The 19893-nt window shown below is 39.8% G+C and overlaps 3 protein-coding genes across 6 annotated transcripts; 1 reads left to right on the forward strand and 2 right to left on the reverse strand.

The window, feature by feature from the left end:
* Positions 1–8: 8 nt before the first annotated feature.
* LOC122402971 (sentrin-specific protease 8-like) lies at positions 9–1637 on the reverse strand. 3 transcript variants are annotated; one of them, XM_043406215.1, is made up of 2 exons: positions 1510–1637; positions 9–881 (listed from the first exon to the last, which is right to left on the reverse strand). In XM_043406215.1, the coding sequence occupies exon 2, from the start codon at positions 835–837 to the stop codon at positions 163–165; it is 675 nt and encodes a 224-aa protein (XP_043262150.1). In that variant the 5' UTR covers positions 838–881; positions 1510–1637; the 3' UTR covers positions 9–162. The 3 variants fall into 3 exon arrangements, with proteins under 3 accessions (XP_043262150.1, XP_043262149.1, XP_043262148.1); XM_043406214.1 differs by having other exon boundaries at positions 1013–1525; XM_043406213.1 differs by having other exon boundaries at positions 9–892; positions 1013–1525.
* LOC122402968 lies at positions 1013–4131 on the reverse strand. Of its 2 annotated transcripts, none has more exons than XM_043406211.1 (3): positions 3740–4131; positions 2903–3066; positions 1013–2830 (listed from the first exon to the last, which is right to left on the reverse strand). In XM_043406211.1, exon 3 carries the CDS (start codon positions 2786–2788, stop codon positions 1622–1624), a length of 1167 nt encoding a protein of 388 aa, XP_043262146.1. In that variant the 5' UTR covers positions 2789–2830; positions 2903–3066; positions 3740–4131; the 3' UTR covers positions 1013–1621. The 2 variants fall into 2 exon arrangements, with proteins under 2 accessions (XP_043262146.1, XP_043262145.1); XM_043406210.1 differs by having other exon boundaries at positions 3694–4131.
* Positions 4132–8002: 3871 nt separating this feature from the next.
* LOC122402970 lies at positions 8003–17845 on the forward strand. Its single transcript, XM_043406212.1, has 4 exons — positions 8003–9009; positions 14948–15134; positions 15979–16367; positions 17639–17845. Exons 1-4 carry the CDS (start codon positions 8797–8799, stop codon positions 17792–17794), a joined length of 945 nt encoding a protein of 314 aa, XP_043262147.1. The 5' UTR covers positions 8003–8796; the 3' UTR covers positions 17795–17845.
* Positions 17846–19893: the final 2048 nt, after the last annotated feature.

Genomic DNA, 19893 nt, shown 5'->3' on the forward strand with positions numbered 1-19893 from the left:
TATGAAACTAATTTAATGCACCTTTGCGTGCACTTTTTTTTTTTAAAATGGAAACCTACAGCGTACAGTAGAACACATATTTATTAACAGGGTATACGACAACATTTAATTATATTTACAATGTATATTTTAGAAAAAATATAACAGTTTCGTTATAACACATCATTCTGTTACACTTGATTTACGCTTTAGTTCGTTTATCAAATGCAATAATTCTGTGCGTTTTGTAGGCACCAAGTTTTTAGCTTTACTACAATCGCATCCGTCTACTCTTCCAGTTTTTATGGCATTTTCTGTAACTATATCTGTTAGACAGAGAACATAAATTCCACAATCGTACGCATTGTCCTGTTGCGGACAATCCGATTCAAGGAACTTCTTACTAGGTTCGTTTTTATCAAGCAGAAAGTTCATTAGATTTTTTGCAAACTTTGAAGCAATACTATTGTTGTAACCTTTAGACGAATCGAAATGGTAACATGTTTTGTCCCTTTTACAATATACTAATAAACTCCAATGCGATCCTCCTGCCGTGTCTCTGCTATTGCAGTTATTCAGAGGGAAAAATATGCATTTGCTTTCTAACATATCGGCTGGATCTAATAGCACGCTATATTCGGACGGATCTGTCATCTTCATCAGTTGCGTTAATTCGGGGCTAATAAAGTACAGTTCTTTGTTCTCATTTTTGTTAAACTTTACGTCCAGGTGTTCAAAATAAAATCCTATTATAACATCGTTTAACCAATGCGGTCCTTGAAGTAACGCTAAATCGCTTGCTCTAATTAAACAGTCATTATAGCTCAAAACAATTTTATCCGAGTTACGCTTTGCCATGTTGTTCGTTACACGTAGAAGTTAGTACATTAAATCCATGGAACCTAAATCGTAACTGTATTTAAATAAGAAAGTAAAAGTTACATCCTCACTTTGTAATGTTACTTATTCGATGAAATATAAATTAAATGCTACTAATCGATTTATTACGTACTTACATAGATTACATACTTACATTTTAAGCACATTTTACAATTTACAGTATTCCATACTTGAATGTTTACGACAGTACTAAATAAATGCTCTGTAAATTTGTTTGCTTAACATTACTAGTTTTATACGTGTAATTTATTGTCGAAATTTATTAGTGCATAAGTTAGGTTAATACAGTACAGTAATTACTCTACTTTCATGCGAGCTAACACATCGATAAATTTATTTTTCATCTTGACGAAAGTTAAAACACATCTGTTTATTTTATAAATTCGAATTACCTAATACGTCATACATGTACCAACTAAACCGTACAATCACACACTACGTATAACAGATAGAACACATTTCGATAGTAACAAACTCAACTTCGTTTTACGGCGCCATCTATCGTACGACAGAGAAACTATAATTTTCTGAATTTCTTTAGCGCTAAATTCAAAACTATTTGATAACATATAAAATTACAAATAATGGAATTTCAGAAAAATATACTATAAATAAACTACCATAACATACTTATGCTTCCTCTAGTCTATGAACGTGTTCATCAACGCCAAGATTGGCGTAGAGTATTCCGATGGCACGAGACGCAACATCATCCCATCATGCGTCTAGTGTTTCTGGATTATCAAGGGAGCGCGTCTACTTTATCCCCAGACTTTGTTGGGAAACCTTCGGAAATCTTATAGCCAAGGAAAGTTAAATCAGAAAGCCTAGAAGAAACTCCAGATTTTGCAACATTAATTGACATACCAAGAGGTTCTAACACCTCAGCAATATCCTCAACAGCTATTGACTTCTGTAAACCACAGAGGGAGTCGTCTCCGAACACTTTAATATAATCAACCTTAACACCGAGTTTAAGAAGAGCATAATTTAAGAAAATATAGTTTACTATACTTCCAACAATATGGGCAAAATAACTTCCACTTGCAATGCCTCCTTTCTTAATGTACCTCTCGCCATTAGACATACGTATTGGGGTGTTGATAAAATAATCAATGAGGTGGTCCCACATGCGAAGCATTGCATCACCTCTAGCTACACCGTAATCCTGGAAGTAAAGAAAATCTATCTGCAAGAGTAAGATGTAGAATGCTACTCGAATGATCCACTCCGGCACAGTTTTGTCAAATGACTTGAAATGAATGCCTAAGAAGTACCTCCCCTTGCACTGATCTATCAGTTTTCTCATACCGGCATTTCCAGTTTCAAAGCCATAAGCAATAGGAGAGTTGCACTTCATGTACGCTTCAATAAGTGGGAGAGCGAAAACAGCTTCACCAAACATCATTGTAGCTGGATAACCCCAAACGCAGCGAGCTTTAGTTTCACCAACTTGAACAATCTGAGCTCTAACAAACGCACAACAGTCGTCGTTGGAAACCGGATCACGATTCTTAACTTGGTGCCAGAACAACCGAACACGTTGAATCGCATCAGGATTTTTACGAATATCCCCTTTTGTTTTATAACCCTGTAGGTTCCACGGTAACCCTGGGGAAGATGACCAAATGGGAAGATCTTTCTTAAACATGTCGATAAGATGAATCATTTTCACGGGGCTCTCAAGTGAAAACGCGCGAAAAGCTAATATAATAGCACGACGCATGAAGGGATCGTCGTTCATATCAGGCCCATTGGGTCTAAAAGCTTTAATATCATCCCTTATGAGTGACACAAAAACCTTGCTTCTGACAAAGTCACCAGCGTCCGGAAGCAGGCACTCTAAATACGGCGAAGGTCCTGGGGGGTATAACCGCTGCTGAAATCCCGAGGCTTTTCGTTGATACATGGTAAATCGTCTGATCTCGAGACGAAAATTCGCTCCTCTAATCTATAATTAATATGTATAAACAGAAAAATAAAGATTGAAACCTTTCAGAATGAGAAAAATATCCAAACTAACCTGAACTGGGCCAAAGTAAATAACAAAGTGAAAACTATATTGATTTTAAATAATTGGTTACGTTCGTTTATTTGAAGAATAGTAATTTGATAAAGAATGTGCACAACGTTGCATAAATATGATCCAAAGACTTATCTCCTGAAACTGTGTCGATGATGACGTGTCTAAACATAAATTAAAAGAATATTACCTGATAATATACCAGACAATTCACAAGTACAAGCAAACTATTCCATACATTAATTAAAACGAAGCAGAAATAGATTTTAACAAGGTATTGACAGAGAAGCTCTAGTTGTAGCAAAAGTTACTTATTTTCAGTTTATTAGGGCAGAAGGATTAGTTGCGATACAGAAAACAGCTAAAAAAGAACCTAGACGACTTTGTTTTGTCCTCAATAAGCAAAAAACTTTCCTCGGTTTCTTATTTTAGGTTTGTTGGTATTTTATTCTGAGGCGAGCTTGTCAGAAACAGTGAAAGTAGCAAAGTTTTTCTTAGCCGATAGAATAATACTGACAAAATCAGTTATGCAACGGAACTTACAGGTGTTTTGTTTGCACTAACAAATAACTTTTCGAAAATTTTGAAACAATTACATTCTTTGTTAAAATTATTCAGAGGTTAAAAAAGTAGCTAAAGGTCCAGTACTTAATAGTTCTGATGTTTCTACAGATAACATGGAAAGTTATGTGTACTAAAATAATTGTATGATTTTAAGGTCGACGAAATTTGGAAGAATGCAATGGACGAAAGTCAGCAATTTTATGGCGAAATTAAGAAAGTTACGAAACCTGGAGATAATATTTGTATTGTTTTGTTTATAAACACACACTATACCGATAAACAATTCACTTTTTCCCCTTTTTTCAATCGAACGTTCTTATCGTTAAAACCATTGTAAATACAATGATGACAAAAAATTAATTATATGGCGAAGCGGAAACACGGTAACCGGTTTCATGGAACCTGTCCCCACACAGTGGACGAATAGGCTCTTAATGGGTGGGGTATAAACACATTAGCGACTCTAAAACCGAATTTATTACAATAGAAACGCGAACGGTACTAAAAAATTTGAATAACGTCAAAAGCAGCGATAATTTATTGGCATTTGTTTGTTCGTCTCGCTTGGTACATATCTACAGTTTTATCCGTTTCTCATTTGTATCCCCATAGTAATCGATGCACTTTAACTCGTTTGTTTCGTGTGAAAAAGTGAGAAATATGCCCCTATCATCAAATTTAAATATAAATATTTTAAAACGTGCTAAAAACTTAATATTTCGGTTATTTTTGGGCCTGTATCTTTAAAATGATATGAGACAAATGAAATTGCCATATGAAAAAATTCAATTCTAGTATAAAAAATCGATAGTTAAATTTTGAAGTGAATTTTTTAAATTATTGATTTTTCTCTTTCATTTTGATACCTACCATAACCAAATTCATCTGAATCAACGTTATAGAGTACGTGAAATGATCAAATATGATTATTTTACTTTTAAACAATTTCTACATATTTTATAAAAATCGATAAATGCGTGTGAGGAGGTAGTACAGTTATTTGTCAAAAAATTATGAAAAGAACCTAGAAATCTGTGTTTTACGATCGCTGTGTCGTTTAGAATTACTTATAATCTTATTTGGATAGAATCGTTATCGAAAAATTCGAATTTTTCATCGAGCTCGAGTGAGTTTACGTCGATCGCGTCGTATCATGAGAAGCACTGCTACATACACACGATGCCATCTTGCCACTACGGGCAACGATGTCGCTGCAAGCTAAACGAAACTATTTTGTAGGCAGAGAGCATAATCGATGATTAGAGAGTCCATTCTGGGAAATGGATCTTTCGTTTCCAACGTCAGTGATTTTCGTTTCCAAGAAACGTTACGGGCTTTGGCGAACTACCGGAAATTCAATAAACGCTGGTAAAAAGGAAGTTTTCCAAGTGTCCCAGCGTTAACAGCGACCAGCAGCTGTTCGTCCAGCTGAGCGTTCCCCCACCCACGATCGCCGTTCAGTGCCGAACAAACCGATTCCCGGGGCCCCTCGTCGCGCGTTCTCCTCGTCGATCATCGTTGCAAATCCGTCTTATATACGCGTCCATAAAAATAACAACGCTTTGTTAAATTGCGTAACGTCGAAGTTACGCGGTTTGACGTTAATAGAACTATTCCATCGCGTCTAACCGAGGCCGAAGGACGAAGTAAAAATACAAATCACCTGAAACGCGTACGCGATCCTCCTCGTTTTTTGTTTCCGCGATTAGCGGGTAATGTTTCGACAGCGCACGGGAAAGATTTTGCGACTCTGCGTGACCGCGGATTCCTCACGATAATGTTTATTATTGTGGTAGCCCCCGTGATCTCGGGGGGTGTAACGATATCTATATCGTGCACAATATAAATAACAGTAGTTAGGTGTTACATTATCACAGCGTTACATATTTCATACGAGAGCCTCGCACCGCCAGCTCCAAGACACCGAGACCTGCATCGATTTTCCACTTCCTGCATTTCCTACGATTTCGCGGTTCTTACTCTAACCCCGGTTTACCATTTCCAATTTTATTATTTTGCAATATCATCGTGACCCCGATGGCCAACGCTTTCCATTCGGATCGATCCGAGCGGAGAAAATCGACAAATGCGCCAACCTTTTTTTTTTTAATCGACACTTTGACAATCAGCTGTTCGCGACTTGTTGTGTTTTATATATTTTCTGGGTCGTTTCCGGTCGAAGAACAGTCAGCGAGCTTTCGTATGGTTGATACGCTTAGGAAAATCGCTGGCGGCAGGCCGCAGTCTTCGCGTTCGACCATCAAAGTGTTAAGCACGATACAATATACTATTTCCTGTTGAGCGTCGTTAGGGCAACGAGTTGTAAAATCGTACGATGCTCTGTAGTGTGCTGGTGCGTCACTTTCTCTATCACAACTTAATTTTATAGAGCCACGCTGAAAAGAAATTAAATTACGTTCATGAGGATGAGCTGTAAGGTCTGTTGCAAAATATGGTGGATCGACAATTGTGTCGTAATTTGATTCGAACGAAGATGGAACCTACCCTTTTTGGGCGCTAGCGTAACTGTAACTGTTTACTCTTCGCGAACGATCGGTTGGCGGTGGAGGGGGACAGTAGAATTTAGGCAGTGAAAACTATGAGAGAAAGTAGGTGTTGTAAGAAAATTCCAGAGCCTTCGAGTGGCTCTATGGGGGAGGTTTATGGTGTTGCCTCTGATAGGCCTCACACGGCTATGAAATACGATTTTTATACTAAATAATTTTATATTAATTTGCAAACGTTTTTTGAACTTTATCGTAGAGAGTGAAATATCTCTACAATGACATGAGCAATGTAAATAATATTTTGTTGGATTTAAAGCTGAATTTAGCTTACGCCATATTATAGTGTTCTGCCAACCCCGGGAAAAATTTTAATGGGGCATTCCAGAGGTCAAAATAAGACGAAAATCAATAATACCAATTTGTTGATGGAGGCTTCATTAAAATGTTATTAACGTTCAAAGTTCCGCCCGTACTGAATTTTTTTCTCGAAAATGCGCAGGATTTCAGGGATATGTGTAATAACTGAAAATGATTGTAATTTACCCTTGTAACCGGAAATAATTTTTCCAAAACGATTTGAAATTTTTTTATTCCGTCGAAAAATTTCAAACATTCTCGAATTTTTTTCTCAAAAATGGTTAGGATTTCGGAGGTATGTCTATCCACCAAAAATGATTGTAATTGACCCCCGCAACCGGAAATAATTTTTCCAGAACGATATGAAATATTTCTTTTTCGTCGAAAAAATTACCTAATTAAATTTTCGGTAAAGAATTTTTTTCTCGAAAGTGCGTAGGATTTCGGGGGTATTTGTAATGACCAAAAATGATTATAACTGACCCCTGCAACCGAAAATAATTTTTCCAAAACGATTTGAAATTTTTGTATTCCGTCGAAAAATTTCAAACCTACTCGATTTTTTTTCTCGAAAATGGTTAGGATTTCGGAGGTATGTGTATTCACCAAAAATGATTGTAATTGCCCCCCGCAACCCAAAATAATTTTTCCAGGTCGATTTGAAATTTTTGAATTTAATTGTTAATAACTTTTAAACGAAGCCTCCATCAACAAATTGGTATTCTTGATTTTCGTCTTATTTTGGCCCCAAGAATCTCCCATTAAAATTTTTCACAGGACGAACACCCCGTATGTCGTTCATCCCAAGCAGATCTGTTAAATTTAGACTCGTTAACAGAAGTGACATCATCCAAACATTGTTCTTTCAATTTACCGGAAGCGTGTTTCTTTTAAATTAAGCAGCGATTTGGCAATACTTGTTTTCTTCCCGATGAAAGCTTACTTATTTTGGTAACGCATAAATTGGGCGTGATTTTAATGTTTACTATTACGCAAGTGTATTAATTTGGAAATGTTTACCCAATTGCGAAAACAATAAATTCGTTCCATTTATAAATAACAAAGATACAGAGGGTTATCGTTAAGCATTGCGCCCCGAATATTTTTGCGATTTACTGTATTTATTGTTTTAATAGCGAGCGTCCGAATACTTCGGTGAGCCAGTGTAGATCGATGCGAGAAGGGGCACCGGGGAGTCACACGATGAATACGTTCCTGATATCGCTTCAAAAGCCCTTCCCGCAGCTCGTCCCCCACCATCTCTCCCGTACCTCTGCTCTCGCCCCTCACGACGGCTCGGCTACCCAGCAAGACAGTTGAAATCAGCTGACGACTATTACTGCGGGCAGTTGCTACCACGGCTCCTCACACGCAACACTGTTCAGGCGAGTGAATCCTTTTCTTTATACATACTTGTTCCTCCTCTACTTTCTGTCACTCTTTCGTTCCCCTTCCGCGTACACCTCTTCTGTTTCCACCGTGTCTCGAAAGAGGGGTCAACGATATCCTGTGGCATCGCGCGTACCCGATATACACGACACAACAATCGTCGTTTGTCAGTGGAGATAAAAGTCGTACGATCGACTGTGCGCGTAAGTGTGTGCCCCGTTCCACATCTCTATTCTTATTTCTACCTGACCCCCCTCCCCCTCGTCTACGATTAACCGTGAGTGCGAACGAAGAAGAAAGAGGATACGTCGCGAGGAACGAAGTACGACTGAGAATGCGTCCGAGTCTGTTCCGTGAGTGTATGTGAGTGACTGAATCGGAACTGCTACGAGAGATGCAGTGTGCGGGTCTTTCGCTCGACTACGTTACGAATCCGTCGACGGGGAGCTGCTCGATGCTGCCTGTTCTCGTGCCTCGTTCCTCTTTCGCGAGGAGACGAGGGAGGGAGCGAACGCGTTCGAATTCGAATTTGAGATCAAGGTCGTTGTCACAGGCAGCTCGCGTGTGTACACGGAACTTTGCTTTTCCGTGCGGACTCTGCGCGTCGGCACACACAAAAATTCGTCGAGCAGCGCACCGGTGCTTAGATACGGGTGGATCGTCCGGAGAACTCTCCTTGTACACTGTGTTCCGTTGGCACCGCCTACGATCGTCTTTGTAGGTATCACCGCGAATGGCCGTAAGAAATACGGCCAGTCGTTGACGCGAACCAAACGGACCGTCGAACGTAATTGTTTTGGACTGGCGTGCCAGCAGGGGGACCGACGGTCGACGAATTTTACCGACGGAGCCCGCGGAGCGCTCGCGTTTGTGAAAGTGATATTAGGAAGACAACAGCAGAGCGTCCTTGTAACGCGGTCAGGATCGAAGTACGAAGAGAGAGCCCTTGGGGTTTTGTGTGCACGACGGATAGAGCAATGGATGTCAGCGAGAGAGAGAGTGAGAGAGAAAGAGAAATCGAGGGAGAGAGTGAGAGAGAGAGAATGACATATAGTAGTGGGGAATTCGATCGAAACAATGCAGTACAGGAGCCCGCTTGGTAACCGCTTGATCGACGCGCACGGATTGTTAGAAGTGCAAGGGCAATGGCAGCGGTGTATAAGTCATTCGATGCGTCATCTTCCACTGTCGCTCCACGACGCTCTATTTACGACGAGCGCCAAGGAACAACGTTTGCCTGGACGTTTTCACGTCGAACGTCAATTGTGCAATGTCGCTAATTCGCGAATGGTGTGTGGAGCCAATTGCTTCTATTCTCGTACCGATACATCCTTTTATCCGCGGATCGAACGACACTACGGTTAGCGATGGGATTTGAAGCACTTCAAATCGGTTCGAATTTACATACACAGTGCCAGACACAAGTATAGCATAGTACGTTATTTACAAACATTCACAACCAATGGAGCAATTGTTTATAGTACATGTTCTTTGCATCTTTTTAGTATGTTCACTATCTTGTGCAAATTCGAACCGTTTAAAGGCTGAGATTCGAACAGCCCATCACTGGGTACAGTAGAGCTCTATTTATACGAACCCAACTGCAGCAGTTCATACAAGTTCGTATAATAGGTGTCGAGCAGTGGTTGTTGCAATAGTCTCCAGGGTGAAACCTCTAATTTTACAAATTCTAACGATTCTACCGTGTCGCGGTTTGAGGTTAGAAGACATTCAGGGACGAATTCTGATACCAAAAATGTATTATTAATAAATCGAATTGGGCATAAAAACAAATTTATAATTCCTTTTGTATTTACAATCTTCCGTTACTCGGATATATATCTAATCGGTGTGTACATTTGGAAATCACTAACCCTCGATAGCCCGAGTTCATTCTCGGTGAGATTTGATTTGCATGCGGGGCCCTCGTGAAGGATCCGTTACAAATTCGCCTCTGAACGGACCACCGATCGCGAGTGGGCCGTGTGTGTTTACTGCTACCTAAACAGTTCTGATACGTTTCGTTGGCCCGACTATAGTCTTTCTCTTCTTCGATCTTCCACGATTCGTCCAACGACTCTGTTTACTCGAACGGTAGCAAACGAACCGGGGAAAACTACTGCCAGAGAGAGAGTAGTAGGAGTAGGAGTATCACGGTGATGGCTCTTACCCCGTTTCGCGTTCGACTATCTTCCTCTTCTTTGTTCCGCGAGTTCGCTGTATCAACGACACTGCGACTCGATTGGCAGGAATATCGCTAGGCGCAACTGTTAATAACTTTGTAACGAAGCCTCAATTAAAAAATTACGGTTCTTGATTTTCGTCTTATTTTGGCTAAAGCAGTCATAAATAATGAGAAATTATATTTAATTTCAATAATATCAATGTACTTAATGTAAATAATAGTCAGATAAATTTGAAACTTTAATGGGGGATTCTGGAGGCCAAAATAAGACGAAAATCAAGAATACCAATTTCTCGATCGAGGCTTCGTTAAAAAGTTATTAACGTTTAAAGTTAAAGTGTGCAGCGCGCACGGTTCCCGTCTCACAGGCGCAACTATAAACGTTAATAACTTTTAAACGAAGCCTCAATTAAAAAATTACTATTCTTGATTTTCGTCTTATTTTGGCCTCTAGAATCTCCCATTAAAATGTTCCCAGGATTGGCCGAACATATAGATATACAATATCCAGTCGATAAATAAAATAAGTTCTTTTAGGGTAACCGAGAAGGTTTGAAGTTTGGCGGAGCTTCTATTTTGGCCTCCATCGATCAGCCGACGTATTATTAGAAACCCTGCAAACTTGTATAGAAATTTCATCATCGTCATCCCGCGCTTCGGCTCTGTTCGGTCCCGAACAAACTGGTTTTAGTAATTTCACCGTTCTATCTCCCGCATTTTTCTCCGTTTTAGTCGGGAACACATTGACCCCGTTAATCAGCTTCTCCACGAATTTCGTTCGTCGTCATCTCGACGTAGCCAGATGGCAATGCTCGTCGCTCCGTTGTTATGCAAACTAACCGTTCGCGACGTTACATAATTTGCGAGATAAAAACGGAAATGTTTCATTTGGCACGCATTCGCGCCGCTGTGGACAATTGGATTCATTGATTCCGCGTTTATTCGGCAGACAGATTTCTCGAAAAGTCGTAATTCCAATTCTAGACGGACAAAATTATTTCAGAATAATTTATAATATTATTTACATTATAATTTTTTGATGCTAAAAGGTGAGATTATCGGTAAGAGAATTTGACAAAATAATATTCAAACTGGTAGAAGTTCTCGGTTGGTCGCTTCTTGAAACTAGGATGCTTGTTTACAGTCGGTCGTAATATCAGAAAGGCGAGTTACAATTTCAGCGATGAAATCAGCGAGTCTCGTGACGCAACGATAAGAAGGCCTACGGTAACCAACGTGATTAGGCTGATTATGATTCACGAGGAAAGAGTGAAACCGAAACTCGCGTGTATCGGTTTGATAGCAGTCGTTACACGTGCGATATGCGCTCGAAAAGAAAACAAGATAACAGTGTGCTTCCATCGAACGACCCAAGGAACAATACCCGTGCAAGAACAGCAATTAATAGCGAAGTAACGGGAGATATCGTCATCGCTCTTTTTACACAGACGCAGTCTAGAACGTCGTTGCGTTTTCCGTTGCCAAAACTACTCGACGTTTTCGCTTCCTATCGTCGCTCGGAGCATCGATTTAACGTACACACCACACACACACACGCGTCGCATACATGCATGCAAACACGCCAATTCTCGCGAGAGATCATCGTCACACACGCTACTGTCTCTTTACGACTTATCCGTCCCATTGGCGCTCCTATCAACGTTTCAGCTTTCAAACACACGTGCTGGCATAGTAGTAGACTCTTCATATTTATACTATTCAAAATCCGGTGTACAAATGTTGCTACTATTTATCGTTATGTTTTGTTACTTTTTTTAGCAAAATTCTAGTAGCTATTTCATTCTCTGTTCTACTCTCTCTTAACGTCTATGGCGTTGCTCCCCAAGCTCGCCGCCAGAGGGGTCGCGCTCTCACAAGCATTTCACCGATCCCTTGGTATATACACTGTACAGTGGTGACTTGATGGCTAGGCACGCCGATTGGCTATAACGTGATAGCGACGCTTGCTCTCGCACGTCAGTTGTCCGTTATTTAACGATGAATTACGAGTGTTCATTTTCAAATTAAAACCACGTTATTAGGTAGTTCGGGAAGCACCCATTGTTAATTTCTTTGCGTTCCAAACCAACACGCTTCGGGGATTCGTATCTTTAAAGGAGACGCGTAAAAACCAAACCGTTTGCCCATTAACATAATTACGCGGAGAGACGCTTAGCATAATTAAATATCGGCGGGACGACCTAACAGCGCCCCGGTGGCTGTTACATATACCCGGCGACTACGCAATTAATGGCACGGGATCGCGCGATGCGCGTAAACGCGAGGCGAAAAGAAAAGTCGAGCGAAGTTATATGGCAACGAGGTATTTATACTCGCGTTAAAGAACGCGAGCTTCGGATACGTAATTCGCGCGCCGCTCCGTGCATCGCTGGCAAAAAACTGACGTACTCGTTCGGACGAAACTGACCCAATTCGATGGTAAACAAACATTTTCAGGGGAAACAATTAGTTTCGAATTTAGAACAGAATGTAATAATTGGATTAAAATTGCAAAATTCTATTGTGCTAGATTTTCAATTATACGAAAATATTTTTTTTTATCCATTTTTTACTATTGTTCGTGTAGTTGGTGTTCAGCGTAGCATCCATTGTAGAAAATTTTTCTTAAAGCTGACTGTTTTCCACTGGTACCGAACCTATTTTTAAACAAAAAATATGGACAATTTAAAGAACCATAAATAATAATAAAAAATGGACTAAAAATATATTAAAAGCTTTAAATTCAGTTTTATATTTTCGAAAACTAGGAAAACTGGAAAATCATTATCCACACTTAACTGTTTGTTTGACCAGGTATAAATTTAATCCTATGTGTTTGTTATGGTAACCTAACGTTAACATTGCAATAATGTTTGGTTTACAATGTCATTATAGAGTGTTTACAAAAACAGTTGATAGTGCGTCGACTTAAATTTGAAAACATTAATCAAAGTTAAATTTTTGAAATGTTAGCTGCCTTTTCGAGCTTTTTAGACCCCGGAAGTATTAGTTTATTCAAATTTTGGATACCGTCCAATTGTTCCAAATATTGCGACTCAACGCCTCGACTGCCACGTCATATTGTACACGGTTCCGATTAAACTAAAGAAAACTCGATAAAAATAAATTTAAATTGTATTTGACGAAAAGTTTTGACAGTGAACGTGCCGATAATGCGTATTATTTAGAAGCTGACGCGTGGAAGAAATGACGAATCGCGGACATCGGTGTCACGTTTGTAATGAATTCCACGGTGTGGTGTTCTCACACGTTTATCGATTGCGCAACGTTCGTAAAGTAATTGCAAGATGATATACATGCAATTAACTCGTGATCCTCGACGGAGAACCAACACAAACGCCGATTCGGTTGATCGTCGCGCGCTCGAGGCTTTGAAACCGACACTGCCAGAGTTCCTGACGCGATTCAAAGTCTGATGCGTCTGCCGACGCGCAACGGTCTTGAAATAACTATAACATGGTGACCATGGACCCGATAGCTAGGCGATTTGCATTTTCCGTAACGCGCTCCTAGACCCACGCTAGTAAATTTAAATTAAATTTAAGTTCGTAAATCTAGTAATGTTAATATCAACATTTTGTTTTCTATATTTAAGGTGTTCGGCCATTTTGGGGGTCATTTTTAATTCTTGAGACCAAAATAAGACGAAAATGAAGAATAGTAATTTTTTAATTGAGGCTTCGTTTTAAAGTTATTAACGTTTAAGTTAAGTTTCTCATGCTGAGTGAGACTCACGCGCTACATTGGAACTTTAAACGTTAATAACTTTTAAACGAAGCCTCAATTAAAAAATTACTATTCTTCATTTTTCTCTTATTTTGGTCTCCAGAATCTCCCATTAAAGTTTCAAATTTATCTGACTATTATTTATATTAAGTATGTTGATATTAACACTAGACTTACGGGCATTGATCGCACGTATATTTATTGATAACTTTCATGTTGACATTACCTTAGAATAGGATTTTTCTTTTAATTAGAATATGTATTCATGCCATTGCATCAAAAAAATTCAACATAAATTGTTAAAAAATAATATTTACGCGTTCTGCAATTTTAAATATGGAATCTGACATTCGTCAAATTGAAGGCTTCCGTAAATCTAGTGTTAACGCGATTAAATATAATTTTTTATTATTTATGACTGTTTTAGCCAAAATAAGACGAAAATCAGGAAAAGTAATTTTTTAATTGGGGCTCGTTTAAAACTGAGTGAGAACCACTGTCATGCGCTACAGACGGAACTTTAAACATTATATTTAATTGCGTTAATATCAACATATTTAATATAAATAATAGTCAGATAAATTTGAAACTTTAACGGAAGATTCTAGAGGGGAAAATAAGACGAAAATTAAGAATAGTAATTTTTTAATTGAGGCTTCGTTTAAAAGTTATTAACGTTTAATGTTGCGTCTGTGAGACGGGAACCGTGCGCGCTGCACACTTTAACTTTAAACGTTAATAACTTTTTAACAAAGCCTCAATCGAGAAATTGGTATTCTTGATTTTCGTTTTATTTTGGCCTCTAGAATTCCCCATTAAAATTTTTCCCATGTATGTTTAAAATATTCAAGTTGTAGTACAAAACGACCATATGGGACGATCTAATATCTCGAATATTGTTTTATAACTGGGCTACTCCCTTAATTCGTGGTTGGTCAAGAATCGTTTCACGTCTTTTCAACCGAAGGTAGCTTCTAAATGGCGATCCTCATTGTTCGGACGGTTCCCCCGCCGACTGAAAGGAGTTAGTGTGCTGACGCATGACTTTTAATCTTGAACGTAGAATGAATGGTATTCACGATCGATTTATTTTAATCCCAACCGACTATAGATGTGTGTTGTTCTTCGAGCATAACGAAGTTACAACGAAGCGTGCATATTTGCTTAACAGCACCGTTCCAAATCACTTATCCTGAAAAAAAAAAAGATTCCTAACAGACATCTTCGAGTCCTTTGATACGTCGAGTTTTCCGCTGTAATATTTTATTTGATCCCGACGGTTCGTTGGCATTGCAGGCGCTGAAGAGCAAGACGGTCAGTATGCTGGGCAAGTTGGCAAACTATTTTCTCGGAGGTGATATCTCAGGGGCGCAAGATGCACGGGAAGAGTCCAATAACGAAACCCCGGAGTCCCTTCCAGTAATGTCGAGGCTCAGTCAGGTGGAGGTTGAGGGCGATGGCTGGATCCTCATTGACCGTATTGGTACGTCTGGCAGGAACGCCCTTTATCAAAGGAGCGTTGCTCAAGTAATCCGACAAAGTACCTTCACCCTTTGCTTATGTGACTGCCTCTCACGTTGGGGAGGCGTGTACTGAAACGTGTCTTTGCTCGAGACATAACATAACAAAAACATGTACTGTAACTGACAGCAATACGCTATAATTAACTATGGAATATCAGTTTATTGAACATGTACATATACACAAATGAAGTGCGTAAACAACAGGTGGAAAAATAACCTTATATCGTTAACAACACCACGCTCGTACTTTCCGGTATCGTCGTTCAGGATTAATCTATAATTTAACTAAAGTGTAGGCATCAATTCACAGAGTGCACTTATGTCGATCATTTGAGGCAACAGACCTCAGTAGAAGGTTTAAACAGAAGAAAGTAACAGCTAAAGGTTATCATTTTTTGCGTTAGGGAGTCTCTAACAATTTTAATTGAACGAATTCAGAAATTGCTTTTGAAACGCTAGTAGGTACAAGTTCACAATGTGTCATTTTCAAGGTATTTTGATTTAAAGATAGTACGGTATTTTTGCATTCAATGTTAATCCTATAATCAATATTAATTTTAAAACAAAAAGACATCAATTTTTAATATAGAAAATAGAAACACAGTAATAAAATAGTAAGTGTTGCGACTTGCGTTTCTATGTTCTTCCTTGTCTTGCGATTGAAAACGACGAAGACCAGTTCCCACGTTTGGCTTGGTTGTTCTCGATTGTGAGACAAGGAAGCACATAAAAATGGCCGTCGTGTGACGCCGGTCTTAGTTATCGCGAGGTTAGAATCGAACCTGACGTGTTTGTAATCTGCAGTTGAGGGCGCGGCGACGCTGGAGGAATCGTGGTACGTAACGCCACCCGCATGTTTCACACGGGCGGGACCCGTAAACGTGGAAACATCACCGTTGGAGAACCTGCTCATCGAGCATCCCAGCATGTCCGTATACCGAGCCACAGCGTTCCTGGTCGCCCCCGACACTCCACCGCCCACACCGGACGCGCCGGAGGACCGGGACGCGGAGGATGTCGTTTTACCTCCCGTCGTATCCGGCGCGCAAGCGGCAGCCTCGGCGGAACACACCCAGGTGACAAGTCCCGTGAACGATCGGGAAGTACGCAGGCCCTCCATTCACGACGGAAGACCCACAGTCAGTCGTGCACGCACCGAGAAGAGGACGGACCAGAGTCGGTCGGCGCAAAAGGTGCTTGTCTCTCTTCTATTTCTAGCGTCAACTAGTAGACAGAATTAATGAAACGGGAGCTTTGTAGAGGGTTGCGTGTTCTACAAGCAAAAATGAATGCTTTGTTTAAAAGTTATCACAGAAATATGAAATGTAATGTAAAAACATAACCTATGTCTGCTTTTCAAAGTGACGCAGGATGAAACTAGCCCCTTTCGTACAGTTCCTGATGGAGTCTAGTAAAGCTGTGTGTGATGTGGTACTTTTCTGTTAGGAAACATTTCACGATACTTTCTATCGACTTTTTGGCATATTGAAGATAAAATGAACGTAAAATTGCGTTCGTAGTACAGTGTACGACTTCAACCGTAGAAAAACAGTGAACATAACCTGATTTACATGTTTATTAACGAATTACGTTCGTGGTAGAGTGTACAACGTACCGTCACAGAGACTCTCATTACAGAGACAGTAAATATATCCTAATTTACATGTTTATATTACTTAACATCGACTCTATGTACGTATCTCGTCTTGTCCTGTATTGAACTGAGAGAAACAGCGTTATCATTTCTTTCACAGTTCATATTTTTGTTATATAACATTTTAGTCTTATTTTTGCTTGTAGAACAGGCTGCTGAAGTGTGTATGGAAAAAGGCGGAACACTCTGTATAATACTTAGTATCTTACATTAAGTATTTCTTTTATTTTTGCATATTAAGCGCAGAATTAAAGTTTCTCATAAATGCATAAATGTTCATAGTCTGATAGTAATCATTTAAGATTTTCTTTTGTTACACTTTGCAATGAACAACTCGAGTAGGATTAAAAAGCAGTTTCCCTATCTAAGACTATAACAACGGATATCTAAAACCAACATTTAATGGAAAAACAACCACTGTCGCTTAGATTTTTCTTTATTTTTATTTTAACAATTGGGACCATAGACTGTGGACCCAGACCTAACCTTAAAATATTTCTCATATTTCTGCACGTTAAGTGCATTCTATAGTATTTTGAGAATTAAAATTCCCCATAAATGCATAAACATCCGTTTAGTGGTGGACCCAGACCTAACCTTAAGATATTTCTTCTATCCTTGCATGTTAAATGCATTCTATAGTATTTTGAGAATTAAAATTCCCCATAAACGCATAAACATCCGCCTAGTGATTATAAAGACAGTTTATTTTGTGAAAAGTGAAGTGTGAAAAAGAGAATAACAATACATATCTAGGTTGTAAGGCCCATATTATCGAATAACTGTAATACATGATTAAAATTTGTGCAGGTCCTCGAGAAGAGGTCTACCCAATCGTGGAAACGGGGCCGTTTGGAGAGGAGCAATAAGCTGACCGAGGTGTTTAGCGTAAAAGGCAGACGACCCCGTCGCCAAGACCGTTTGCGCGTCCAGAACAGTGGCGCGAACAACAACCGGAAATGCTAGTCATTCTATCTCGGGCCAAGGTGTACTCAAGTACCTTCTTCCTAAGGCAAACAAAAAAAAAAACACACACACACACACACACGCAAGAAAGCAAAAGAAAAGGAAAAAAAAGCAAAAAAAAGTGATGAAATAACGACGACGTGAACTAAGTTAATCCCTATCGCGTTCTTGATCGTCGTCGTCGCGTGTCGCAACGACGCGGCGTATCACGTATATACACACATACACATTACTAATAATCGCGCGAAAGTCACGTGGAAATTATACGTAAACTAGGAGCGATGAAATGGGATTCGACGGAATTTAATGGCGTGTCGGTGTCCACCGCGGTCTCATCGTGCGTGAATGGTTCTTTGATGTATTTTTATTTACTTGACCGGAGCTAAACGACGACTCTCTCGATCCTCGTTCGTGCAAAGGACGCGATAAGGACCTTGCGTAACTCGCGGGTCGTACCAAAGCGCGGATGACATCCGACGTCTCTTGAAACTTGGCACGGGCATCCGCGATGCTATTTAGGGATCGAGAAGAGAGATGGTAGAAGCCTATACTCTTGTTATCTGTTCGAGGTAAGGTAGTTGACCCAGTAGTCGATCAGTGCCTAGTAGTTGATCGGTTCCATAAATAGTACAATTTTAAAACGTTTAGTTATATATTTTTTCTATAATTTTTATAGCGCGATTCAATTTCTTTTACCATAATTCCGACCATTGTCAGTGACGAACGATACTGGCCTAATAGTGGTAGCCATTCCCCACGTACTCAAATGGGATGTAAATCTGTCTAATAATCAGATGTTTCTCACAAATAAAAACCTTTAAAAACCGATAATAGAATTACTCTTTGAAAATATAAAATATTCCTCGGCGTTTGGTATGTGTGACCGCAAGGTATTTTAAGTTTTATATTCTTTTAATATTATTTATTAGGTGTCCGACAATACCGTCCCGTTTTTTTAAGTTTTATAACATGTTGAATAAAAGTCTTTTCGAATTTTTTCTATCTGCACAAGTTTATTTATTTCATGGCTCAAATGGCGATCGATTACTGAGGACCTCTGATCTTATTAGAAATTATTTTTCAAGACTATACGTTCGAACGTGTTTTTTACTGGGTCTGCTACCTTACCACGGGGGGAAAAAAGAAGAAATGAAGCCACGTAGCTAATTCGACCGCGATGAGATTCCGGTAGTGTACTCCGGAAGCGCTTAGGGACGTCTATGGTATTCTCTTTAATCGCGTGTATATTTTTAGTCTATTTAGTATGGGCAAAATGTGTTTCTACTCGTACTCGTTAACGTTAGTTTTATTTAAAACGTGTACTTCCCCCCCCCCAACCCCCCCATAACGGACAGAATTTAGCGTAGACTTTGAATCCGTTATGCTCGTCCGACGCGTTACCGGTCAAACGAACGAGCCAGTCGCAGGCACTGACCACGCCCACGCTCTCGGATCGTTACGTTTTTAGTTTTCGAATTTGGTTCGCCGAAAAGACGAGAATCGTCAGTGAAACACGGAGCAACGCTGGCCAAAAAGAAATTCACATCGGGACCACGCCTTTTGGGTTCGCGTTTCAATTAATTCGCGCTGGAATTTCGCGATCGTAGAGGGAGGGGCTAACCCGGCGAATCACGAGGCTGCTAGACGAGACGGGCCGCCAGATGGCGCGCTGGCCATCCGTTAGTCAGCGGCCGTAGTCATTGGAAACTCATTAACAGACGTTACGTTACTAGAGAAAGGAACCGTTACGAACCGTACGCGCGATCGACGCTCCACGTGATCTTCTTTCTCGAGACTAGCACCGTCTGTACGATAAGTCCAAAAAAAGGGGGGGAAAAATATATAAAAAAAAAACAGTAAAGTAATAAAAATAAACGAAAGGTCAGTCAGGGTGTAGACTTTAAGCAATAAACACTCGCAATTATTAGAATTTTTAGACCTCACGGCTTCTTTAAATTCCATCTTGTTGAACGATTTCGCCTCTTAACCCATTGCCGTACAATTACGGGTCTGAACGTAGGTTCGTTGTTTCTTTTATGAGCACTGCATGCACGAATTATACGTCGAGGGGTTAAAGAAGTTATAATAGTATCTCACGG

This window comes from Colletes gigas, unplaced genomic scaffold (assembly GCF_013123115.1).
Source record: "Colletes gigas isolate AHSC1104 unplaced genomic scaffold, ASM1312311v1 Colletes_gigas_Sc00042, whole genome shotgun sequence".
Classification (NCBI taxonomy): Eukaryota; Metazoa; Arthropoda; class Insecta; order Hymenoptera; family Colletidae; genus Colletes; species Colletes gigas.

What these genes read in the sequence shown, in the direction of transcription:
- LOC122402970 (XM_043406212.1), top strand. Translation starts at nt 8,797, where the DNA reads ATGCAGTACAGGAGCCCGCTTGGTAACCGCTTGATCGACGCGCACGGA. An exon ending in ATGTCGCTAATTCGCGAATG is followed by an intron (nt 9,010 to 14,947) that starts GTGTGTGGAGCC and finishes TTGGCATTGCAG; the next exon opens with GCGCTGAAGAGCAAGACGGT. An exon ending in AGAGTCGGTCGGCGCAAAAG is followed by an intron (nt 16,368 to 17,638) that starts GTGCTTGTCTCT and finishes AAATTTGTGCAG; the next exon opens with GTCCTCGAGAAGAGGTCTAC.
- LOC122402968 (XM_043406211.1), bottom strand. Translation starts at nt 2,788, where the DNA reads ATGTATCAACGAAAAGCCTCGGGATTTCAGCAGCGGTTATACCCCCCA.
- LOC122402971 (XM_043406215.1), bottom strand. Translation starts at nt 837, where the DNA reads ATGGCAAAGCGTAACTCGGATAAAATTGTTTTGAGCTATAATGACTGT.